Source organism: Pongo abelii, chromosome 19, assembly GCF_028885655.2.
Source record: "Pongo abelii isolate AG06213 chromosome 19, NHGRI_mPonAbe1-v2.0_pri, whole genome shotgun sequence".
Classification (NCBI taxonomy): domain Eukaryota; kingdom Metazoa; phylum Chordata; class Mammalia; order Primates; family Hominidae; genus Pongo; species Pongo abelii.
In genome coordinates, this window is record NC_072004.2 from 49,262,135 (window position 1) to 49,289,638 (window position 27,504).

The 27,504-nt window shown below is 42.3% G+C and overlaps 1 protein-coding gene across 1 annotated transcript; it reads left to right on the forward strand.

Moving 5' to 3' along the window:
* Positions 1 to 27,130, forward strand: SLFN5 (schlafen family member 5). Its single transcript, XM_002827260.5, has 5 exons — positions 1 to 122; positions 15,639 to 16,690; positions 17,965 to 18,090; positions 21,160 to 21,880; positions 22,050 to 27,130. Exons 2-5 carry the CDS (start codon positions 15,679 to 15,681, stop codon positions 22,864 to 22,866), a joined length of 2,676 nt encoding a protein of 891 aa, XP_002827306.2. The 5' UTR covers positions 1 to 122; positions 15,639 to 15,678; the 3' UTR covers positions 22,867 to 27,130.
* The last annotated feature ends 374 nt before the right edge of the window (positions 27,131 to 27,504 follow it).

The following is a 27,504-nucleotide window of genomic DNA, read 5'->3' on the forward strand; positions in this document are numbered from 1 at the left end:
GTGTCACGGAACTCAGCTGATATAAGCCCGGGACCCCGCGGGGTCAAATTCTCTGCTCTGGACTTGGGAGGCTCCGTTGCCTGCTCCTGGAGGGAGACGCGCTGCAGAGGAGAACCCAGCGGGTAATGAATCCCACGCGCTTCTTTGCCCAGGCCTTCCCCAAACCTCCCCCGGTCTGCGCGGGTTCTCCTATGGGGCTGTAGTGAAGACAAGCTGCGGCGACTGCAGCTCCCCAGGTCTGGGCGCTGCCGGGAGAGCGTCTTTCCCGTTAGGAAGATTTAGTTTGTTGACTCAGGAGCACCTCCAACGACAGCTAGCGGCAGAGGACCCGGGAGCTGGGAGGCTTGGAACGCGGGGCGAGCTGGGGAGGAGGGAGAGGCGCCGACCCAGCGCAGCCTAAATCTTAGCAAACCAAGCCTGGCAACATTTCCCCACGGTTCAGGAGCACGAAGGACTTAAGGGAAAATGACGAAATCGGGGCTCCCGAGGATGAAGCTAAATGGGTTGTGGCCTGGGGACAAATAGGGCCAATGTCCAGTCTATTACAAGAGGCTTTGTTCCAGAGGCTTGCCTATAAGCCCCTGGCTTGGAACGTCAGTCTTCAAACTGTAACAACAGGGGCAGGCTACTAGGGTAGCCCACAAAGCCCTGTATCCCCCATACAGTGACTAACTAGAGCCCCAGTTGGTTCTATCCGCAATGGCTGAGACTGCGATGTGATTCCGTTTCCCTCTTGCATGTGTCCCGGGAGCCAGAGTTGTCGAAGCCCAAATTCAGGCTCAGGAACCAGATGTGCTGTTGAGGCCAAACACTGACACACAGGGGCTTAGAGACAGAGGAAGATTTATTCCATTTGGCCAAAGCGTGAAGGCAAGAGGGCAAGATCTCTCAAATCCAACCTAACAAAAATAAGTAGTGGGGAGTTTTTATGCGACCAGGAAGTAAGGGAGGGGGAATTTCAGGGAATCTAGGGGAAAAGTCTTCGTCTCAGATTACACCTTGAACCACCAGACTTCTGGGCGTCAGCAGCTGGTCACAATGCCCTTAAAAGCATCATTCCTTCTGCAAAAGTTTTTTCTTGACTCTGAAGCTATATCCTCCTGCTTGACAAAGAAACGGTGCATCAGCAGTTTGTAATTATATTGCTAGAAAATGGAATATTGGGCAAAAAGGGGTAGTTAACATATGCAAATAAGCAAGGACCTCATCAGAATTTTCATGGTTTCATCACTAAAATGTTGGGGAGCTGAAATCTCGAGGGGCTCGGTTGCACCAGAAGGGGATCCTTTGTCACTAGTGCAGGCGAGAGGGGATGCTTGAGGGAGAATGGGAGGAACTTTTCAATAGTTCCTCCCCTCCCCTACCAATAGCGGGTGGGAGGGCATTGGTTTAGAGCCAAGCCTCTAAGAGAAGATGAGAGCAATGGCTAAAGTTTGTCTGGCCTCGCCCTATGAGAAGTGGGCGGAGGCTGTGCCTGCCTTTGTGGGGGAAAAAGAAACCGATTCCTAATCTGTCTGTTTGATGGGAGGTGAGAGTTCCTGTGCCAGGATAACAGACAAGCAATTCAGTGTGATAACATCCTGTGTCAGAAGTATCCATTTAAATGTCACAAGAGGCCGGGCGCCGTGGCTTATGCCTGTAATCTCAGCACTTTGGGAGGCTGAGGCTGGTGGATCACTTGAGGTGGGCGGATCACTTGAGGTCAGGAGTTCGAGACCAGCCTGGCCAACATTGTGAAACCCCATCTCTACAAAAAATACAAAAATTAGCTGGGTGTGATGACACATGCCTGTAATTCCAGCTACTCGGAGCCTGAGGCAGGAGAATTGCTTGAACCACCCCCCCCCCACACCATAAAAAAAGTCACAAGACTTAAACTCTTTTGTTTAAGAAAATAAGCAGTTTTATTATTTCCATGTAAGAGGAAGAAGAGGAAAATGCTGTGATCCACTCCTGGTCTGATTATGAAAATTCACAGGTGTTTATAGTAGCCCCACTTTAACCATGGGATATGTCCCAAGACCCTGAGTTGATGCCTAAAACCAGATGCCTGAAACCGTGGGTAGCACCAAACCCTATATCTACTATGTTTTTTCCCTATACTTTCACTGTTTCACTTAAAGAAAGCACTTAAAGAAAGGCTTTTCTTTGGCATATCTGAATTGCCAGCATCACTACTCTGGAGATTTGGGGCCATTAAATAAAATAAGAGTTACTTGAACATAAGCAGTATTAGAGTCGATCTGATAAGTAAGAAGGCTACCAAGTGACTAAGGGTTGGTAGCATATACAGGGTGAGTACACCAGACAAAGGAATGATTCACATCCCGGGGTGAGAGGGAGTGGGTGGCATGAGATTTCATCAGGCTACTCAGAATGAAACTTGAAACTTATGAATTACTTATTTCTGGAATTTTTCATTTAATATTTTTGGACTAGAGCTGACTGCGGTAACTAAAGCATGGAAAGCCACCAGATAAGGGAGGACTACTATATACTATCGGAAAATAGAAATCATTTCCAGTATTATTGTTATGGCAAATTGAATCATATGTATACGCTCTTTTATGTCTGGCTTCTGTCACTCAGCATCATTGTTTTCAGATTCATCTATGTCATTGTGGGTACCAATAGTTCTTTCCTTTTTATTATGGTTGAGTAGTCTTCTATTATATGGATAATCAATATTGGCTTCTTCATTCATCTACTGATGGGCATTTGGATTGTTTCCAGTCTATGGCTTTCACAAATAAAAATGTTATGAACATTCATTACAAGTCTTTGTATGGACATATGCTTTTTTTTTTTTTTTTTCCTCTTGGGTAAATACTTTGGTGTGGAATGGCTGGGTCATATGGCAAGCATACGCAGAACTTCCTAAGAAACTGCCAAATTCTTTTCCAAAATGGTCGTACCCCTTTATATCCCTACCAGGAGTATATGAGGATGCCCATTCCTTCACATCTTCACCAACAACTAGCATGGTTAGTCATTTTAACCATTCTAATAGATGTGTAGTAGTATCTTACTGAAGTTTTAATAGGCATTTCCCTAATGACTAGTGATGTTGAGCATAATTCAATGTGCTTATTTGCATCCATATATTTTCTTTGGTAAATTGTCTATTCAAGTCTTTTATTCATTTTTAAATTGGGTTTTTTTAATCATTACTTTTTGAGTGTTCTATATATAATCTACTTACAAGTTCTTTATCAGTTATGTAATTTGCAAATACCTTCTTCCAGTCAGGAGCTTATATTTTCTTTTTTTCTTAAACTTTTATTTTAAGTTCAGGGGTACTTGTGCCTGATGTGCATGTTTGTTACATAGATAAATGTGTTGCCATGGTGGTTTGCTGCACAGATCATCCCTTCACCTAGATATTAAGCCCAGCATCCATTAGCACCATCCTGATGCTCTCGCTCCTCCTATTGCCCCCTCCTCTGACAGGCTGGGGCTTATATTTTCATTCTCTTAATAGTGTCTTTCAGAAGGAGAAGTTCTTAAAGTCCAATATATCATTTAAAAAAATTTATTGTGCATCTAGGCCAGGTGCAGTGGCTCATGCCTGTAAACCCAGCACTTTGGGAGGCCGAGGCAGGGAGATCACTTGAGGTCAGGAGTTTGAGACCAGACTGGTCAACATGGTGAAATGCCATCTCTACTAAAATTACAAAATTTACCCAGGCATGGTGGCGGGCACCTGTAATCCCAGCTACTAGAGAGGCTGAGGCAGGAGGATCACTTGAACCCAAGGGGTGGAGGTTCCAGTGACTGAAATAGCGCCATTGCACTCCAGCCTGGGCAGCAGAGAGAGACTCCATCTCAGAAAAAAAAAAAAAAAAAAATTCTTTTGTTCATCTAATGTCATCTGTAAGAAATGTTTGCCTAACGCAAGGCAAAAATATTTTCTCTTATATTTTTCTCTAGAAATTTTATGGTTGACAGGCTAAATATACATACAAACTCTGGCCAGAACATATGCAAAAATAGAACTCTAACCCACAACTGCTGCAGTAACCAGCCTGGGAAGCCAAAACACAACTTCTGCAGCAGTTGACTGGTAGTGGTGAGGACCTGGTCAATAACTGACAGCATCCTTAATTTTTGCTCCTGATTCCAATTTAGGACCGGTCAGAGAAAGCCAAATATGTTCCCCAAACTAATCATACAGGATGTTCATTTCTAGTTAGCCTGCTTCCAGCTTCCCTATGACAACACCCTTGAATCATATCATTCCTGAGCATTCCCTTTTTGTCACTATCAATCTTTCCCCTGCCTGTCTATGAGGCTTTGACAAATGTGAGTGATGATGGCGGCTGACTCCCTCGTTATAGTGAGCTCTGAATAAACAGCCTCTGCTTGTTCTCATCCAGGCAGACTTCATTAATGTCTTTAGTTTCCTTGCAGGTTCCACCAAGATACCATCTGCCCACTGTGTGGACTCCCCTTTTCAAACAGGATGGCTGCTACAGAGGCACCTTGCACCTTGCAGAGAGTGGTTTGTTGAGTTTGCACTGATAGGATAAGTCAGCACTGACTGAATGTCTCTTTTTTTTGAGTTCCTCAGCTACTGATTCTCATTTGATACCTGGGTTTTGTTATTGGTTCCCATTTATTTGGCACCCTAGGTGGAATCAGGCCATTCTCTTTCACCTCTTTTGGCTCTCTTTTGTGTGTGTTTGTGTTGTGCTGTTTAAAAGTGGTTTGTCCGAAGAAGGAGAATGACAGGGTCAGACACAGGCATAGGTCCTACAAGCCTGTTCAAGCTCGCTTCACAGTCCAGTGAGTTTGTGGTTCTCCCTCAACCCATGTCCATGTGGACAAACTTGTTATGGGTCACCAGTAAAACCAGCTCAGGTTCTCCTTCCATCTTGCGTTTTTGTCCTGAGAGCTTCACTTTGGTCCACAGGGAGTGCTGTCTCTGGTTTTCTGCCTACTGAGGGGCACAGATTGTCTGGTCCGTGTTAGGAGGTGCCCAACTGTATGGTTGGGGACCTGAGACACAAAGTGCACAAGAATTATACTCCTACTGATGGTCAACAGCTCTCATGGGGTCTTCTAAGTCTAAATACCCTCCTCATCTAGGAGAAACTGCTTCTTATTTGTACAACACTAGCTCATGCACCTACCTTCCTACCTTCCTAATGGCATAGCTCCAAGGATGATTTGGGCCTTTACTGGCTACTTTGGGATACATTTGACTTGAACAAAATTGTTCATTTGACATGCACCTTAGAAAAGTAGGAATAAGATTTCTCAGGATGAATGGGTCTGCCATTTTTTGTTGGTAGGCAGAGGCCTCCAAATGAAATTCTGATCAAAAATTTCTTCATTAAAAGGTTCTTTGCCCAAAACCAATGGGAAATTTGACACACTTAAGCAACAACAAACTAGACTCATTTCCCTAGTAAATGCTTCTTTTTCTTGTCTTCCAGATGCCTCCCTGTATCCAGCTCTCTCTTTTCCCCCTTGTCCTTCTATTAGGTTGGTGCAAGAGTAATTGCAATTTTTGCCATTACTTTCAATAATCTCTCTCCTATACTTCAGTCAACTGCTCACTTCTCTTCCCCCTTTTCAGACCCCCTCCCTTTGCCCAATAACTCTCCTAAACTTCAAAATTCCAGTTGCCTCTGAATATCCATCCCTCTCTTTAAGCCAGGTATACAGACATCTGTAGAATTTAAACCTTGGATCCAAGCTGAATTAAGAGTTATAATTAAAGGTTTCCCTAAACCCAGACAAGACCAGCAAAAATTCATAAAAGAATTTAGAATTCTTCTAGGTACATATGACCCAAGGTTACCTAACCTCTATCAACTTGTACACATGTTGGTCAGAAACTCAGGTGCTAAATCCTGGAGAGCAAAAGCTGATTGGACAGACTCAGAAAGGGACCCACAGTATCCCTCTTTCCACAGTAAATCTGAGGGTTTTAAAAAAAAAGGATCCAAAAAGTAAGGTAAAGTCTGCTAAAAGCCATACCCAAAACATTTCTAATAAAAATCCATTGGACCATGCAAACAAAAAAATAAAACTGTTGGACTTTTTCAGGATAGACTAGGAAATACCTTCCAACACATCAGTTAAAGAAGGTGGTAAAAAGCAGCCCTTTCATCTCATTTTGTCAGTGGAGTTAAACATGAAATTGGAGACTTAATTCTAAAACAGAAATTAGAATGGAAAACAACCCCTTTATCTGAATTGTAACACCTAGCCGAACATTTTGAAAGAGCTTTAGAACTGAAATGAGACAGGACTCAAAATAAACTTGTGGCCCACTTCCCAATCAACCATCTATTGATAAGGACACTACAGATATTGTAAACAGAACCAAGACAAATAAAAATCCATCAGATCAGATCAATGAGGGTGCTCAGAGGAAGGAGAAACTACCCAATAGTCTGCCTTTCCCTAAACATTCAAGGTGATTTAACTATAAATACAGGTGGTCAACCTCATCAATTTCTGGTAAACATGGTACTACTCTTTCTATGTTAAACACTGTCCCTTTTGCTCAGTCTCTTCCTCTGAGTAAACATACCACACCGGTGGTAGGTATTTCAAGTAACCCACATATAAGCCACATATTTATTCCATCTCCCAGCCCTTAACTGTAGCCCTTGGTCCCTGACTGAAAAACATTCCTTCCTGCTCTTTGATATCATGCCTATGAGTTTAATAGAGACTTAATTTGCAAATGGAACTGTAATATATATTGATGTTCCAGAGACTTCTCTATTCATAATCAAGTTGCACCTGCTATGAATACACCTTTGCTTTCTCTATTATATTTGATGCATACTCCAAATAAATATCTTGACACCAAACCTGACAGTGTAAGGGGCTAAAAATTCCACTCACGTAGGACGAATAATTGGAGCAGCAAAATAATAAGCAGAACTTACTAAGTTCAGACAGATCCTGTCAAACCATTACCCAAACTTCCCCAATATCCACTGAAGTCAGAAGCAAAGGAAGGGCTCGAACCTACAGTTGAAGGCCTTATATGCAAAGGTCCTCTCATATCCCCTAGTAACACTCTTGTCCCGCCAGCAAAGAAACCAAGTAGATGAAGATATTGATTTAAGACTTCAGAATCATCAACAAAATTGTCATTTCTTTTCTCCCAGTAGTGCCTAACCCACACACCATCTGTCATTAATTCTACTCGAAGTCACTTGCTTTACTCTAGTAGAAATTTTCTCTGCCTTTTTCAGTGCACCTTTAGACAAAGACAGTCAATACTTTTCTGCCTTTGCCTTGGGAAGGACGATGGTATAACTGGACAGTCATGCTCCAGAGATTCATTGAAGCCCCTGTTTTTGTCCAGATGCTCAAGTAAGAGTTAAAAGATGGCCGGGTGCGGTGGCTCACGCCTATAATCCCAGCACTTTGGGAGGCCGAGGCGGGTGGATCACGAGGTCAGATCAAGACCATCCTGGCTAACACGGTGAAACCCCGTCTCTACTAAAAATACAAAAAATTAGCCGGGCGTGGTGGCGGGCGCCTGTAGTCCCAGCTACTAGGGAGGCTGAGGCAGGAGAATGGCATGAACCCGGGAGGCGGAGCTTGCAGTGAGCCGAGATCGCGCCGCTGCACTCCAGCCTAGGCGACAGAGCAAGACTCATCTCAAAAAAAAAAAAAAAAAAAAAAAGTTAAAAGACATAAATTTCCCTAGTGACCTTGTGATTCAGTTCTGATACAATATAAACATGATCTCCTACTTTGTTCAGAGAACAAGGAAGCCTGTTAAAAGGATTCCATTTACTTGCTCTCAGCCTTAGTAGAAAAGGGACATAAAATTTTTAAGGCTAAACTACAATTTTACCAAAACACAATTCACTATTTGAAGTAAACCTGTCTAAGGAGGGCTAAATATTCTCTCTTGATAAAGATTATCCGAAGTTATTGTAAATCCCTCACAAAATGACAGATGAGAGGATTTCTAGGTTAATTGGATATTGCAGACAATAGGTGCCAAAGTTTTCTGAAATTGGAGCACCTCTTTATGGATTGACTGTCTTCAGTGAGGGATTCTCTCCTTTGAAAGTCCAAACATAAAGACCTCCTGGAACCTGAAATCAGTTCTTCAACAGCCTCCCTCCCAAAGCACCCCAACTGTAGAAAGCCATTTTGCCTATTTGTGCGAGAGCGATCTAGACAAGCCCTTGGGCCTTTAACTTCATGGAAACCATGAAAACCCCATTATTTACTGTAGCCTCACTCTTGACCTGTTTAAAAGGCTTATTTCTCTTGGTTTAGGGCATCAGCTGTCACTGCAAAACTTGATGATGCTTCTGCCAAACTAGCTCTAGGCTCGCTCCCCGCCTGACCTCATGGTTTCTCATGCAACACAGACATTAATAATTTTGGTTTTTTTTTTTTTTTTTTTTTTTTTTTGAGATGGAGTCTCGCTTTGTTGCCCAGGCTGGAGTGCAGTGGTACCATCTTGGCTCACTGCAAGCTCCGCCTCCCGGGTTCACGCCATTCTCCTGCCTCAGCCTCCCGAGTAGCTGGGACTACAGGCGCCCGCCACCACGCCCGGCTAATTTTTTGTATTTTTAGTAGAGACGGGGTTTCACCGTGTTAGCCAGGATGGTCTCGATCTCCTGACCTCGTGATCTGCCTGCCTCGGCCTCCCAAAGTGCCGGGATTACAGGCGTGAGCCAAGGTGCCCGGCCTTTTTTTTTTTTTTTTTTTTTTTTTTTAAAGACAGAGTCTTGTTCTGTCGCCCACGCTGGAATGCAGTGGCATGATCTCGGCTCACTGCAACTTCTGCCTCCCAGGTTCAAGCAATTCTCCTGCCTCAACCTCCCGAGTAGCTGGGATTACAGGCACACACCACCACGCCCTGCAAATTTTTGTATTTTTAGTAGAAACAGGGTTTCACCATGTTGGCCAGGCTGGTCTCAAACTCCTGCCCCCAGGTGATCCGCCCATGAAAAAATCTGGTTGAATCTCTACTCTGATAATCTCTGGTGCTCTGAAAATGGCCACTTGCTGGCACGAAATTATTTAAAATGGATATTAGCTAAATTTCTCCATGATATTACTCATTATGATATAGACAAATTGGTCACTATCTTAAATCAACATCCGTGGGAAAACTAAAGACAGCTGAGCGGTGGGGCATGGTGGCTCATACCTGTAATCCCAGCACTTTAAGAGGCTGAGGCAGGAGGATTGCTTGAGGTTATGAGTTTGAGACCAGCCTAGGTAAACTTCTAAGACCCTATCTGTACAAAAAATTTAAAAAATTAGCTGTGCGTCGTGGCACGTTCTTGTAGTCCTAGCTACTTGGGAGGCTAAGGCAGGAGGATAGCTTGAGCCTAAGAGTTCAAGGCTATAGTGAGCCATGACTGCACTCCAGCCTGGGTGACAGAGTGAAAAGCCCTGTCTCTAAAAAAACAAAAACCAAAAAGGACAGCTGAGGATATTTTCAGGTTATGTGTCATCTGTCAACAACATAATCCTGGAAAAATTCTAATGTCATCTTTTGTTCCTCTATATATAATGTGCCTTTTTCCTCTGGATGCTTTTAAGATTTTTTTCTGTATCACTGGTTTTGAACATTTAATTATGATGTTCCTCGGTATTTTTTTTTCACATTTCTTGTGCTTAAGGTTTGTGCAACATCTTAGATTTTAGATCTTGACTTTTTCTAGCGTCATCAAACTTTCTTCAAAAATAATTTAGTTGTTTCAGACAGGAGAGTAGCCTAGTCCCTAGTACTCTATTCTGACTGGAAGTGAAAGTCTCATGAATGTAGTTTTGAAAATCATAGTTCCTTAGACACAGTAAGGAAATGAAGGGCCTCGCCCTCTCCCCCTTCTCCTGCTTGCCAGGAGCCTCTTGTCTCTCGGGCTTTTTCTTCTGGCATGTGTTTCTATATTTCTAAACAGCATGCTTATATTCTCCTTTCTCCCTCCCACCCCCTCTTATTTTAGATATTGTCTTAGTCCATTTGGGCTGCTGTAACAAAATACCACGGACTGGGTGGCTTATAAACAACAAAAATTTATTGCTCAGAGTTCTGGTGGCTGGGAAGTCCAAGGTGCTGAGAGATTTGGTATCTGGAGAGGGCCCTCATAGATAGTGCCTTCTCACTGGGTCCTCGCATGGTAGAGGGGGCGTATATGCTTCCTTGGACCTCTTTCATAAGGGCACTAATCTCACTTATAAGGGTACATCCTCATGACTTAATCACCTTCCAATGGCCCTATCTCCTAATACCATCACCTTTGGGGTTAGGATTTGCACAATGAACTTTAGGGAGTTGCAAACATTCAGACCATAGAAGATACTGTTTATTTCTGGAAGATGACTGTATAGCGCTCTCTCTCTCTTTTAAATCTTTGGAGACAGGGTCTCACTCTGTTGCCCAGGCTGGAGTGCAGTGGTATGATCTTGGCTCACTGCAGCCTCAATCCACTGGGCTCAGGAGATCCTCCCACCTGAGCTTCCCAAGTAGGTAGGACTACAGGTGCATACCACCATGCTTGGTGTTTTGGTTTTTGAAGAGATGGGGACCCATTATCCCATTATGTTGCCCAGGCTGGTCTTAAGCTCCTGGCCTCAAGCAATCCTCCCACCTTGGCCTCCCAAAATGGGGGAATTACAGGTGTGAGCCGCTGTGCCTGGCCTGAGTTTAGCTAACACTTTTTTTTTTTTTTTTTTTTTTGAGATAGAGTCTCACTCTGTCACCCAGGCTGGAGTGCAGTGGCATGATCTCAGCTCACTGCAATCTCCAGCTCCTGGGCTCAAGTGATTCTCGTGCCTCAGCCTCCTGAGTAGCTGGGACTACAGCCGCATGCCACCATGCCTGGCTAATTTTTGTATTTTTAGTAGAGATGGGATTTCACCGTGTTGGCCAGGCTGGTCTCAAACTCCTAACCTCAGGTAATCCGCCCACCTTGTCTTCCCAAAGTGCTGGGATTACAAGCATGAGCCACTGTGCCTGGTCAACACTTCTTATCCTATGCCTTCCTTCTCCACATCCTGCCAATACAACTATATCTTATATCATCATTTTTTATCAGAACAATATTCGGGGTTTATATTATCATGACTAGGACTTTATTTACAATGGTGCCAAATAATGCCTTATGCTTATCTTTTATTTACTATACTACTTTTTATTTTAACTTAGAATTATTGTCTTGTATTTGTATTTGTCTATCTTCCTAAGTGCCTATAACCAATTCATCCCCTACTCTCCACCCTCTCAGTTTACTAAGTGATCTGTCAATTGCATGGTCTTAGGCGCTGTCCACCGAAGCCTGCTGCTCTGTTGTGCAGTTTTGCCTGGTGATCTGTAGGCCTGCTGTGCAGCTGTTATTCCCGGACCCCCCTTCACAAACATCCAGAGGATTTTTAAACTTCCTTTCTTTGTTGAATCTCTTGTTTCCTGCATCCACTTTTTTGAGGGAAGAAATGCAGGGGGCAGGGCAAGGACAATGTCCAGATAGCATGAAATCTGAAATCTCAGTTCACGGTGCCAACTCTTATGACAGAGGGTTCTGTAATCATGCATGAGTCATTGCTTTTCTTCCTACTTCAGAGAACTTCAAGTTTTGCTGGCAATGCCCAGCATCCATCACTGCAGGCATTCTATTTTGGTGTCATCAACTTCCCTGCTCAAGTTTTCAGTGCACTTGGCATTCCTTCTGCATACATGTTGAGGTTTAAATTTCTGGATTTCGGCTGGGCGTGGTGGCTCATGCCTGTAATCCCAGCAATTTGGGAGGCTGAAGTGGGTGGATCACCTGAGGTCAGGAGTTCGAGACCAGCCTGGCTAACATAGTGAAACCCTGTCTCTACTAAAAATACAAAAATGAGCTGGGCATGGTGGCTTGCGCCTGTAGTCCCAGCTACTCAAAAGGCTGAGAAAGGAGAATCACTTGAACTCAGGAGGCAGAGGTTGCAGTGAGCCGAGATCGCGCCACTGCACTACAGCCTGGGCAATAGAGCAAGGCTCTGTCTCAAAAAAATAAAAATAAATAAATAAATAAAATTTCTGGATTTAAAAAAACTCACTATTGTTTTTCAATAGTCTATGAGGGATGAAGGAGGTACACACATCTTTCTTGGTATTCTTACATTGGAATCTCCTGTTATTCTTCTAATTAGAAAAAGGATTAATGATGTTAAAAAAGACAAATCCTATTGTTAATAGCTCTGCAAACCAACAACACAAAAATATTTAGAGAAAAGGGCTGAAGGAAATGCATTAGAATGCTAAATCTTTAAATGGTGAATCTATAAGTGTTCTTTTTCTTTAATTCTGCCTTTAGTTTTTCCTTCTTTGACACATTGAGCACATATTACTTTTACTGCTGGGAAAAATGTAAGTTGAAATAAAAACAATATAGAAAACACTGAATCTGCTTTTAGAAAACGACTACCATGGTGTGTGTGTGTGTGTGTGTATGTGTGCGCACATGTGCGTACGCATGGGTCTTTCAGCAGTATCTAATCTAATCTGTGTGTCTCTCAGAGTTGGGAGGTAGAGCCTTAGGGCTTTAACTAGAGATGAAAAGACATACATGGAACAATGGATGGAGTCCTGCAGGGGACCATTGTCTGCCTGAGCAGAAAGCTTGTACTTGTATAACAATGCCTGGGGAAAAAAATGAAAACTCATTTCCTTTTGGGATACTTTTTTTGTAAAGTATACCACACATACAATAGAGAATACAACTTTATAACATAGTTAAAGATAATATTAAAATGAACACACATGTATTCACTCCAGATTAAGAAATACATTTCTAGAAGCTAAGAAGCTTCCTGTATATTTCTCCCCTATTTCTCTGTCTCCCTAATCCCACCCTCTTCCTCCCCAACCAGAGATAGCCACTATTTTGAATGTTCTATCTATTATTTCCTTACTTTTCTTTATGATATTACTACCTATATATGTCTCCCTAAACAATACATTATTTAGTTCTACCTGTTTTTGAACTTCATATAAATGGAATCATAATAGATGTATTCTGTGGTTTGTGTATTTTTTACAACATTATATTCTTAGAGTTCATTCAAAATAGTGCATGTAGGCTGGGCGCGGTGCCTCACACCTGTAATCCCAGCACATTGGGAGGCCAAGGCAGGCGGATCACCGGAGGTCAGGAGTTTGAGACTAGCCTGGGAAACATGGTGAAACCCCGTCTCTACTAAAAATGCAAAAATTAGCCGGGCATGGTGGCAGGCACCTGTAGTCCCAGATCCTTGGGAGGCTGAGGCAGGAGAATCGCTTGAACCCAGGAGGCAGAGTTTGCACTGAGCCGAGATCACACCACCACACTCCAGCCTGGGCAACAAGAGCTAGACTCCATCTCAAAAAACAAAACAAAAATAGTGCATGTAATAGTGAAAGTGAATGTCATTTTCCATACTGAGAATGATTTTATTACTGTGTATTTCCAATTTTTTGCTATTTTGAACAGCAATACTTTGAAAATTCTTGTTCATCTCTCCAGGATATCTGCTTTTTTTTTTTTTTTCTGTTTTAATCTCACAAAACACCACCAGGTTGGTTCTTTTACACCTGTTTCAGAGTGTATGCAAATAGGTTAAAACAATTTTCCTAAAGACACAAAGCTGGCAAATACTGGGAGTTTGAACTCAGGTTTTCCTCATTCCACAGCCCAAGCGATTTACCATTACACGATGCCACCTTCCTTTTAGTGATTGCCTTGTGGCACAGCTGCATGAAATTGTGGATACTGAGGTCAATCAGGTCATAAAAAACCTCTTGATCTGATTTCATGCTTATCAGGCAGCCTTCTGAAATCTGGCTTCACATACTTTACACCAGGGGTCCCCAACCCCCTGGCCGTGGACCAGTACCTATCTGTGGGCTGTTAGGAACCAGGCTGAACAGCAGGAGGTGAGTGTAAGTGAGCATTATCGCCTGAGCTTTGCCTCCTGTCATATCAGCGGTGGCATTAGATTCTCATAGGAGCATGAACCCTATTGTGAACTGTGCATGTGAGGGATCTAGGCTGCACTCTCCTTATGAGAATCTAACTAATGCCTGGTGATCTGAGGTAGAAAGTGCCATCCTGAAACCATCCCCTCACCAACCCCCAACCCCCATCCGTGAAAAAATTGTCTTCCAAGAAACTGATCCTGGGGACCACTGCTCTACATCTACAGGAAGGAATGAGATGCTTTGAAATAAACGCCTGAGCTCCCCGATAGTTACATTTCCCACTGAACAGTAATCAAGTATCACTGTGGCTCAGCTATTTCTATTTTGAGTTTGGGGTACGAAATCACCTTCCCTCAGAAGGGAACTTTGGGGTCCTAAAAAGATTAATTTTATGGTCCTGACATGTCGAAGACTAGGTCTTGGATACAATTAATTTCACCAAGGACCTACCATTCCAGTGGCAATTCTTGGCATCTGGACAGGTGGCTTTTCCTGGCAACACCTCAACAAAAACTTGAGCTCTTTTGCCAATGTTTACATTGTGTACTCATGATTTATTATCTACCGGATCTCAGATCCTTTGATCCCGCTGGAGTAAAGCAATTTTTTTTTTTTTTCAGCAGTGCTTGATGTCTTGTAGAGTTACTATGGAGCAAGCTGAATAACTGCATCCTGGTGCTGAGATGTTGGGCTCAGTCTTGCCTATGCCCCTTCTCACTGAAAATGCCCCTGCTCACAGAAACACAGCTAGGATGTATATATATGATTTTTTTTGACAAGATGGAAACCGTTTGGATTAGGGGAAGCTGACATCGTTGCTATGTATCTGTTCCATAGCAACAATGACAGGTTGCCAACTCAATCAGATGTGTCCCCTCCCAATATTAGGCTATAAAATAATCTGAAAATTGCCCAGGTCTCAGGGAGAGGAGAAAGACAAAGAATCAAGAAAAACAATAAATATTAGCACACCCCAGAGATACTTCTGACCACGAAAGCTTTCTCATTGCTTTCCAGCTCCAGTCCACAAATATCAATGTAAAATTTTCTGTTTTCTGCAGTGACCTGTGAGACTCTGCCACTTTGAGAACTTGGCAGATAGTTACTAAATACACAGCATAAAGATAACCTGTTGGTCATTTCTGTGGTGGTCGTGTGCTTCCAGCAGACTCAGCTCCTCTACTCGCCTTACAAGCTTAATTCATGTATAAATCTGACCTCAAGCTATGTGGGCACTGCATTCATCCATTTTCACACTGCTGTTAAAGACATGCCTGAGACTAATTTATAAAGAAAAAGAGGTTTAATGGACTCAGTTCCACATGGCTGGGGAGTCCTGACAATCACAGCAGAAGGTGAAAGGCACATCTTACATGGAGGCAGGCAAGATAGAAATGAAAGCCAAGTGAAAGGGGAAACCCTTTATGGAACCATCAGACCTCGTGAGACTTATTCACTACCATGAGAACAAAATGGGGGAAACTGCCCCCCATGACTCAATAATCTCCCACCAGGTTGCTCCTACAACACGTGGGAATTATGGGAGCTACACTTCAAGATGAGATTTTGCGGGGTACACAGTCAAATCATATCAGGAATAAATGAAGGGACCAACCTCAGTAGGATGGCCTTAATCTGTTGATTTTCCTGCCTCTCCTTTCTTGTCCTGTTCTAATGGTTCTATCTTTCTGTTTTTCAGGAGAACATTTCAGGATAGGAATAGGCCAAGTGCTGAGAAGATGAGTCTTAGGATTGATGGGAATACAAACTTTCCTGAGTGTGTTGTAGATGCAGGAAAAGTCATCCTTGGGACTCAGCAGAGGCAGGAGATGGACCCTCGCCTGCGGGAGAAACAGAATGAAATCATCCTGCGAGCAGTATGTGCTCTGCTGAATTCTGGTGGGGGCATAATCAAGGCTGAGATTGAGAACAAAGGCTACAATTATGAACATCATGGAGTAGGATTGGATGTGCCTCCAATTTTCAGAAGCCATTTAGATGAGATGCAGCAGGAAAGCCACTTTTTGATTTTTGTGAAATCATGGAACACAGAGGCTGGTGTGCCACTTGCTACCTTATGCTCCAATTTGTACCACAGACAGAGAACATCCACTGATGTCATGGATTCTCAGGAAGCTCTGGCATTCCTCAAATGGAGGACTCAGACTCCTATGAATATTAATGTTTCCAATTCATTAAGTCCACAGGCAGCTCAGGGTAGTGTACAATATGAAGGTAACATAAATGCGTCAGCTGCTGCTTTATTTGATAGAAAGCGGCTTCAGTATCTGGAAAAACTCAACCTTCCTGAGTCCACACATGTTGAATTTGTAATGTTCTCAACAGACGTGTCACACTGTGTTAAAGACAGACTTCCGAAGTGTGTTTCTGCATTTGCAAATACTGAAGGAGGATATGTATTTTTTGGTGTGCACGATGAGACTTGTCAAGTGATTGGATGTGAAAAAGAGAAAATAGACCTTACGAGCTTGAGGGCTTCTATTGACAGCTGTATTAAGAAGCTACCTGTCCATCATTTCTGCACACAGAGGCCTGAGATAAAATATGTCCTTAACTTCCTTGAAGTGCATGATAAGGGGGCCCTCCATGGATATGTCTGTGCAATCAAGGTGGAGCAATTCTGCTGTGTGGTGTTTGCCAAAGTGCCTAGTTCCTGGCAGGTGAAGGACAACTGTGTGAGACAATTGCCGACAAGAGAATGGACTGCTTGGATGATGAAAGCTGACCCAGGTTAGGGAGCAATATCCGCAATGGTTGTAATGTTTGCTGGCAGCAGGGCAGGGCGGGTCAGAGAGGAAAGAGAGATATGGTATTCCTTGGAATTTGGGGAAAGAGATTTACTCTCTGAGTTGCAATTGTCTGGCTTATTAATCCCTGTAGATGTAGTTCGTGGATTATTGCCCTTCCTTTCTTCTGCCATCTTAAATAGTCTTCATTCAACACATGCCCTGGCTAGTAGTCCCATTAAAGGCTGGTGCAGGGGACTGTTTGACCTAGTTATTTCAATTTTCACATCCTTTCTTACGTTCATAGTCAAGCCTCTTCTCCTGTTTTTCAATTATGAGCTTGCATTTAATTATTTAGGAAATTTCTTTTTTTCACATGTACAGATGTGTCCACTTTAATTTACTGCCACTTTCCTCTGACTTTCCCTTCTTAAATATTCACCCTTTCTCACTGCCCACTTCCATTTTTTCAACCAAAACATGACCAAATCACGGCTTTCGCTCTGCTTTCCCATTTTTCCTTTGGGGAGCCAGTACGTGATAAGCTGGAGGATGGTTGGTGACATGCATCTACCCTGGAAAAGGAAAGCCTGAGATAAAATTAGACAAGAGAAAACCACTAGTAACTTCTTCAAAAGTCCAGAAAAAACAAAGTCCACTTCAGAATCTGCTCAGATGTCTGTATCCATTGGCCTTTGCATCTTCTTATCATTTTTCTTTAAAAAGTAGCATTCTAAAAATATAAAAACAGGCTAGGCACGGTGGCTCATGCCTATAACCCCAGCACTTTGGGAGGCCGAGGGGGGCAGATCACCTGAGGTCAAGAGTTTGAGACCAGCCTGGCCAACATGGTGAAACTCCATCTCTACCAAAAATACAAAAAATTAGCTGGATGTGGTGACACACGCCTGTAATCCCAGCTGCTCAGGAGGATCGCTTGAACCTGAGAGACGGAGGTTGCAGTGAGCTGAGATCATGCCACTGCACTCCAGCCTGGGCAACAGAGTGAGACTGTTTCAAAAAATAAATAAATAAATAATAGAAATAAAAATAGTTTCGTTTTGACATAATAAAATTAAAAAGTGTTGCTTTAGGCTAGTTTATTTTTTCCTTCAAAAACCTCAGTAGGCTTTCCTGAGCTGACCTGAGATGTAAAGGCAAGTATGTGTGGGCCGTGGCTTGAGTTGTAAGACTAGGTGAAAGACTTTGCAGCACAGCTCAGCTATAAGTTGGGGTCTGCCTTTTTGCATATTGAATATTTGGTTCTTGTTTTCTAAGACCTTTCCAGGTGTCCTGAGATGGTCCTTGAGTTGAGTTTGTCATCTGCCACGCCCCGCAGCAAGCCTGTGTGCATTCATAAGAATTTGGAATGTCTGAAAGAGCAGCAGAAACGCTACTTTCCAGGTAATTGGCCATCTCTGGTTGCTTTAGAATATGTTGATTGTTCATTCATATAAAAAATTGACTCCTACTTTACATTATATACAGAATCAATTCCAGAGGTTTAAGGACTTAAATACTAAAGCCAAACCTTTAAAATTTTTAGTAGAAAATGTATATGAATAATTATATCATTGGGGTAGGAGAGGATTTCCTAAACCAGACACAAAAGGATCAAACTTAAAAAGATTGATAAATTTTACTACATTAAAATTAAGAACTGTTCCTCAAAATATACCTTAAAGAAAGTGAAAAGACTGGGCACAGTGGCTCATACCTATAATCCCAGCACTTTGGAAGGGTGAGGTGTGGAAATGCTTAAGTCCAGGAGTTTGAGACCAGCCTGGGCAACATAGCAAGACCCCATCTCTACAAAGTAGCAGCACTCTACTATGCCAGGCTAATTTTTTAACTTTTATAGAGATGGAGTCTCCCTGTGTTGCCCAGGTTGGTTTCAAACTCGTGGACTCAAGCGATCCTTCCACCTGAGCTTCCCAAAATACTGGGATTACAGGCATGAGCCACCACGCCCAGCCACCAGTCTTTTTTTTTTTTTTTTTTTTTTGAGATGAAGTTTCGCTCTTGTTGCCCAGGCTGGAGTGCAACCGTGAAAACTTGGCTCACTGCAACCTTCACCTCCCGGGTTCAAGCAGTTCTTCTGCCTCAGCCTCCCAGGTAGCTGGAATTAGAGGCGCATACCACCACACCCAGCTAATTTTTTTGCATTTTTAGTAGAGACGGGGTTTCACCATGTTGGCCAGGCTGGTCTTAAACTTCTGACGTCAGGTAGTACACCCACCTCGGCCTCCCAAAGTGCTGGGATTACAGGCATGAGCCACCGCGCCCAGCCCAATCATTTTTTTGATGGACTTTTATATGACATCTAATTTTTTCATTTTTAAACAATGCTACAATATACATTTTACCATAATATACCTCAGGTGTTCTTTAAGGATAAATTCCAAGCAGTGGCTGGGCACAGTGGCCCAGGCCTGTAATCCCAGCACTTTGGGAGGCCAATGCAGGCGGATCACAAGGTCAAGAGATCGAGACAATCCTGGCTAACACAGTGAAACCCCGTCTCTACTAAAAATACAAAAAATTAGCTGGGTGTGGTGGCATGCGCCTGTGGTCCCAGCTCCTCGGGAGGCTGAGACAGGAGAATCGCTTGAACCCGGGAGGCGGAGGTTGCAGTGAGCCAAGATGGCACCACTGCACTCCAGCCTGGGCGACAGAGGGAGACTCCATCTCAAGAAAAAGAAAGAAAAAGAAAAAAATTCCAAGTAGTAATAATTACTTGTAACTTTAGATGGATATTGCCAGATTGTAATCCGAAACATATACCCAAATACACTTTCATCAACATGGTATTATTATGGGATTTCTCTTCTGGAAGAAGCTTAGAATCATTTTATCCTATCAAAAAGAAAAAAAGATGGCCAGGTGAGGTGGCTCACACCTGTAATCCTGGCACTTTAGGAGACCGAGGTGGGAGGATGACTTCAGCCCAGGAGTTCAAGACCAGCCTAGGCAACATGGCAAAACTCTGTCTCTACAAAGAAATACAAAAATTAGCTAGATGTGGTGGCGTGCACTTGTAGTCCCAGCTACCTGGAAAGCTGAGGTGGGAGAGTCACCTGAGTTCAGGAAGTAGAGGCTGCAGTGACCCATGATCATACCATTGTATCCTAGTTTAGGTGACAGAGCAAGACCCCGTCCCCCCCCCAAAAAAAGTCTCTATCTTGTCCCTTTTTAGTCAAGCTCTCCCCAAATCCCTAACCTCTAGCATCCATTGATCTGTTGCCTGTACCTATAGTTGTGCTTTACAGAATGTCAGGTAAGTGAAACCATACAGTACATAATCTTGCCAGGTGTTAAGATGGCACTCTAATGCCTTCCTCCCCATCCTCGTTTCCACCTCTTTGCCTCACACTTTGGATGTCAGCAACACAAACTGCTTGGAGTGACCTGAATAGACCTTGCTTTTTATTTGTTTATCTTTTTTTTGAGACAGGGTCTCACTCTGTTGCGTAGGCTGGAGTGCAGTGGTGTGACCTCAGCTTGCTGCAACCTCCGCCTCCTGGGTTCAAGTGATTCTCATGCCTCAGCCCCCTGAGTGGCTGGGATTACAGGCACACACCACCATGCCCGGCTAATTTTTGTATTTTTTGTAGACATGGGGTTTCCCCATGTTGGCCAGGCTGGTCTTGAACTCCTGGGCTTAAGTGATCCAACTGCCTCGGCCTCCCAGAATGCTGGGATTACAGGCATGAGCCACCACACCCGGCTTCCTTGCTGTTTCTTGTCCCTGAGCGTTACTCATGTGTCCTCTTTTGACTATCTCTCTATTCTCTTCTTCAACTTACTAACTCCAAGTCATCCTTTAATAATCAGCTCAGGGCTTGGCGCAGTGGCACACGCCTGTAATCCCAGCACTTTGGGAGGCCCAGGTGGGCAGATCACTTGAGCCCAGGAGTTTGAGACCAGCCTGGCCAACATGGTGAAACCCCATCTCTACTAAAAATACAAAAATTAGCCAGGCATGGTGGCGCATGCCTTTGGTCCCAGCTACTTGGGAGGCTGAGGCAGGAGAATCACTTGAACCCAGGAGACAGAGGTCGCAGTGAGCTAAGATCGTGTCACTGGTGCAACAGAGCGAGACTCCATCTCAAAAAAATAATAATAAAGAAAAAGAAAAAAGAAAATAAAGAATCAGCTCAGGTGTTTCCTTCTTCATAAAGTCTTTCATATTTTCTTTTTTCCTAAACTGTACCTTTCCTTGGTATTCACATAATACTTTCCGTCCTTCTCTGTGGTTGTATTGACCACTTTGTACCATAATTATTATTGTCTGTTTATACCAGCTAATTGGCGCTCCATCAAAATAAGAATTGCTTATCTTTTTATTACTAATGTATAATCTATTGTAGATACATGGTAGAGTCCCAGTGTTGATTGATTCTTCTACGTATAATGATGATTACTAGCTTGTCTGAGGCTTTTCTAATTTCTTCCCATTCTTTCCCTGTCTAGTATTTTCAGACAGAGTGGTATATACTCCAGAAAGCCTCTACAAGGAACTCTTCTCACAACATAAAGGACTCAGAGACTTAATAAATACAGAAATGCGCCCTTTCTCTCAAGGAATATTGATTTTTTCTCAAAGCTGGGCTGTGGACTTAGGTCTGCAAGAGAAGCAGGGAGTCATCTGTGATGCTCTTCTAATTTCCCAGAACAACACCCCTATTCTCTACACCATCTTCAGCAAGTGGGATACGGGGTGCAAGGGCTATTCTATGATAGTTGCCTATTCTTTGAAGCAGAAGCTGGTGAACAAAGGCGGCTACACTGGGAGGTTATGCATCACCCCCTTGGTCTGTGTGCTGAATTCTGATAGAAAAGCACAGAGCGTTTACGGTTCATATTTACAAATTTACCCTGAATCCTATAACTTCATGACTCCCCAGCACATGGAAGCCCTGTTACAGTCCCTTGTGATAGTCTTGCTTGGGTTCAAATCCCTCTTAAGTGAAGAGCTGGGCTCTGAGGTTTTGAACCTACTGACAAATAAACAGTATGAGTTGCTTTCAAAGAACCTTCGCAAGACCAGAGAGTTGTTTGTTCATGGCTTACCTGGATCAGGGAAGACTATCTTGGCTCTTAGGATCATGGAGAAGATCAGGAATGTGTTTCACTGTGAACCAGCTAACATTCTCTACATCTGTGAAAACCAGCCCCTGAAGAAGTTGGTGAGGTATGCTGCTTGTCTGTGTTCACTTTATTTTCTTGAGTGACTGTGACTGGTGTGGCTTTCAGTTTACTTGCTATAATTCATATTGTATTTACCATGCCCAGAGGAGTTTAAGAATAGTATCTGCTTTGTTTGTTTCATTGGGGAAAAACCTGACTGTGTTTTCTTACAGTTTCAGCAAGAAAAACATCTGCCAGCCAGTGACCCGGAAAACCTTCATGAAAAACAACTTTGAACACATCCAGCACATTATCATTGATGACGCTCAGAATTTCCGCACTGAAGATGGGGACTGGTATGGGAAAGCAAAGTTCATCACTCAGACAGCAAGGGATGGCCCAGGAGTTCTCTGGATCTTTCTGGACTACTTTCAGACCAATCACTTGAGTTGCAGTGGCCTCCCCCCTCCCTCAGACCAGTATCCAAGAGAAGAGATCAACAGAGTGGTCCGCAATGCAGGTCCAATAGCTAATTACCTACAACAAATAATGCAGGAAGCCCGACAAAATCCTCCACCTAACCTCCCCCCTGGGTCCCTGGTGATGCTCTATGAACCTAAATGGGCTCAAGGTGTCCCAGGCAACTTAGAGATTATTGAAGACTTGAACTTGGAGGAGATACTGATCTATGTAGCGAATAAATGCCGTTTTCTCTTGCGGAATGGTTATTCTCCGAAGGATATTGCTGTGCTTTTCACCAAAGCAAGTGAAGTGGAAAAATATAAAGACAGGCTTCTAACAGCAATGAAGAAGAGAAAAATGTCTCAGCTCGATGAGGAATCTGATCTGTTACTACAGATCGTTGATGCGTCGGATGTTCTGACCAATCACATTGTGTTGGACAGTGTCTGTCGATTTTCAGGCCTGGAAAGAAATATCGTGTTTGGAATCAATCCAGGAGTAGCCCCACCAGCTGGGGTCTACAATCTTCTGCTCTGTTTGGCTTCTAGGGCAAAAAGACATCTGTATATTCTGAAGGCTTCTGTGTGACAGGAAACCCAAGCCTAAGAAACAATTAAGTGGTTCTCATCTCTAATTAACTGTGAAACCATTTAATCCAAACATGTAAGCACACACTCACTTATTAAGTCACATACTTTTCTAGGTGCTGGGGATTGAGGACGAATCGATGTAAGATTCCTCCTTTAGGGCAGAGACAGACCACTGACAAATACACAGATAGACAAGGAATTTCCCATGGTAAAAAGGGATATCAGTAATTAGAGGACCGTGAGACTCAGAGATGTGTGTGTGTGTGTGTGTGCACGCGCGTGTGCGCATGTGTGTAGGTAGATGGAGGGAGGGGGTGGTTATTTTGGGTGGTCAGGGAAGTGCTCAGTGAGGGAAGAACTTGTCATGAGAATCTCTGAGCCTGCCAGGCAGACTCAGATATTTTTATAAATTTTTAACATGGCCACGTGCAGAAAAGCTTGAATGGGACGTGCAGGGAGAATGTGAAGGATGGAGCAGATAGCTCATCTGGCCTTGTAGGTGCCAGAACGGGCAAGACATGTTTCGAAATGTAAGACCACAGGCTGTTTTTTGCAAGACCACATTATATTACTTTATTATTTTCTGCTTTTTCTTTTAAGGGCATTAGTGTTTTTGATCACTATATTTTAAAATGCTTTTTGTGAGCCTTTTGGTTATTTGGAATCTGTTCCTTAGCTCTGATTTTTTATTCTTATGGAGCGTCTTAGGTTACTACACGAAGGTAAGACTGCCACAGTCCCCCAGGGAGGCACACTGTGTTTTACTGATTGATTTGAAGATGATAGAGAGCCTAGGGGGATGAGTCTATTGGACTCAAAGGTTACATTTTGTTTTTCCATTTAATTTAATAGTCAACAAAACGACAAAGTCAGTTTAATATCTTTCTTCTGCTGAGTCTTCAGGATTTTAGCTAGTCTTTCAAAAGCCATTGCTACAAAAGTGCAAATTTCTCATTTCCTGTGGGTCTCTAGAAACTCTCTCAATATTTAAAGCCAAACAAATCCATCTTTTCTGAGAGACAGAAACTAAAAAATTCAAAGAGTTAATTCACTATTAAAAACAGCAAGTCCCTGCTATTTCTCAAGAATGAAGAAATTTAAAATTCTCATTGTAAGAAGTATGAACTTGAAGCTAGAATTGGTTTGTTTCTGGCAGCTACTTACAATATTAAGAACTTTACTTTTTAAATTTAAGACAATTTCACAGGAAAGCAAGAAATTAGTCTATTGTGAAATGTTTTTACAACTAACTTGGAATATACTGCAAATCACTAGTAAGTAGAGACACATTTAAGATAAAATGATTAATAAAACAATTGGTAATTCTGAATAAGGATCTGAATAAATCCAGATCACAGACTGTTCCTTTACCAATATGTAAAAGAATGTGCAAAATTAGTAAAAATATAGCCAAAAATTTACCAGCAACAGAGAAGCAAAGAATGGAGTTCAACTTTACACTATAAACATCTAATAGATATGTATGAAAATTTAAAAACTAGAATAGGTTGGGCATGGTGGCTCATGCTTGTGATCCCAGGACTTTAGGAGGCCGAGGTGGGAGGATTGTTTGAGCCTAGGAGTTCAAGACCAGCTTGAGCCACATAGTGAGACCCTGTCTCTACAAAAACAAACAAACAAACAAACAAACAAATAAATAAAATTAGCTGGAATGGTGATGCACACCTGGAGTCCTAGCTACTCAGAAGGCTGAGGCAGGACGATCACTTGAGCTCAGAAGTCTGAGGTTACAGTGAGCTATGATCATACCAGTGCACTGCAGTCTGGGTGACAGAACAAGACCCAGTCTCTAAAAAATAAATAAATAAAACAAAAAATAGAATTTAAAAGTTTTATATAAAGGCATAGCTACTATCTCATCTGCCCAATGTAGTCATGAATAGATGTCACATAAAGAAAAGAAAACCAGAATTCTTGTTAATATGGCCAATTTGAAGGGTGGTGGCAGAGGTATTGAGCAGGCAGCTCAGGGAAATGCCAGGGAGACTCTTGAGCACAGAAACTCCTGATTGTCCCCAAGGACTCTCCGTGGACACAGGAGGGATTTTCCAGGATTTCACATGAATTCAATGAAGAGGGCTGTGTCTTATTCTGGATGCTTTGCCTCCTTCATGGAATTCAGTGGATTTAATGGAATTTCCTAGGCAACAATAAAGAGTAGAAACCAGGTTAACAGCGAGGTCCTCATCTCACACCAGATCAGATCAGGCTACACAAAAGTAGATGGAAGACACCACCCAGGCCTCCAGCTATACACTGGAGAAGAAGCCAAACAAGTCTACTTCATCTAAGAAAGTTGTCAAAGAGAACCCTTCTATACCATCTTAAGGTAAAAAGAAAGACCCTACCCAGCTGCCCTGATTAAGCATTAGAAAGATAAGTGTTCTGATCATTAGGCAGAAAGACAATGCGGAAAAATGTAGAAAAGAAATATGACATGAGCCAGATGAAGAACCCATCCTGAAAGGATATATAACTCAGGGGACAAAAGACAACTCACCATAGGTTGGGTACACTGGATCACGCCTGTAATCTCAGCATTTTGGGAGGCCAAGGCAGGTGGATCACCTGAGGTCAGGAGTTCAAGACCAGCCTGGCCAACATGGTGAAATCCTGTCTCTATTAAAAATACAAAAATTAGCTGGGTGTGGTGGTGCACACCTGTAATACCAGCTACTCAGAAGGCTGAGGCAAGAGAATTGCTTGAACCAAGGAGGCAGAGGTTACAGTGAGCCAAGATCACGCCATTGTACTTCAGCCTGGGCGACAAAGTGAGACCCTCTCTCAGAAAACAAACAAAGCCTCCCCATAGATGTCTCATGCCATTTGAGAAGTTCATAAATTCAATAAAACAAAAGTTGAAACCCTGTCCCACTGTACCCAAGTTCTCCCTCTCTGAACTTCAGCCTAGAAACTCTCTACAGGCAGTAAGCTGGGGCAGTCACAGAGGTGACCTCATCTGTTTCCCACATCCTGCATTAGGACAGTGATCAGGGATCAGTATCCTTCATTGACTGATTTCCAATATCTTGAGACCTGTTGTTTCATATATTTTGTCTTATTTTGCAATTGTTTCAGGAGGGAGGATAAATATGGTGCCTGTTCCTCTATCTTGACCAGAAGCATCTAAGAAGGCAGTGAAGCAACATGTGTATAGTTCTTAGGGAAATAAATTTTGACCTAAAAATATTAAACCTAGTCAAAATATTATTCTAGTACAAAGGCAGCACATGGGTATTTTTGAACATAAAAGAGTTCTAGAAATACAGGACCCATGAATCATTCTTGAAGAAAAGTTACTCAGTAAGGAAATCTAGCTAAGCAAGCAATATGTACAAATAAAAGATTATTGTAATTGGACCAAAGTTAAGTTTAAATCCATTCACATGTATATAATTAAGATATATAGGAATTATAATTACAGAAAAGAATGTTACGAACCTTCACAAAGTAAAAATATTTTTATATCAGATAGATTCTTCTGTTTCAATCCATAAAACCAGGGTTTGGATCATTTAAAAAAAAAACAAAAATAATTTATTGGACTCATTAGGGAGGACCTGATAGAATAAAACAACAAGCTGACCAAATAGGCCTTAGAGGGGAGAGGTGCCTGGGCAGTTACAAGGACCTAGGTAGCAGGGGTGACTTGGCCACAGTCATTTTCTTTACTTGATTTAAGAAGGTTAAATTACAGTGAGAGAGTTGCACTTATCTAGTTTGTATACCGTACTCAACTCTTAGCTAGCATAGGGCAGGTTCCTTGGTTGAAAAATTTCCACAAAACATGATGTAAAGTGGAAAGATCAGTTCCCCCAAAGAATATCAGTTACCAAAGTAGGATGAAAGGATGTTGGGTAGATCAAAACAACAAATATCCATTATAGCAATTAACAAAAGTTAGGGAGTGGGGAAGTTTGAGTGCTAATATGTATTTCAAAACAACTTTAAAAATGGCTCCAAACATTTTATGCTTTTTGTAATTTAGTCATTTTAATATTAGATAAATCTTCCTGTAACTGAAAGTTCTTGAGTTAAAGAAAAATATTCTGTAGTTCAGCTCTTCCTTCAATTTTATTAGTTGCTTTTTCTTTTGTTCAAGTGAAATAAACATAAAAATAATTTTAAAATATTATGTATCATATCCTTCGATTTAACATAATTCTATCTAGCTGTTCTTATATTTTCTCTGATATATTTTTAAAAGATTTCTGGAATATTATTAACCTTGAATATTTCTAGTTGATGAGTTTATGAGTGATTTATTGCTTCCTTTTCTCTTTCAGTATTGCTAGAATTAATTTTATTGACTTTGCCCCTTTGTATAAAGACCTTGAAGGTCACATGTTGAAATCGCCCTCTACTAAAACAAACTCATAGAAATAATGGGGAAGATATTTCAGAACATTGCCATATGCATAGCCATCCTCACAAACAAGAAAAGCACCTCTCCATGGGCTAAAACCTGTGAGTCATTCGTACAGGTAGGGAAGAGCTAGGTAAACCACGGTAATACACTGAGGCTGGCACCACCACAGGCCAGGACAATCATTGTCACAAAGCCAAGACAGAATCTCCCAGTCAGAAAGTGTTGCCCTGAGGCTGAAGCCAAATT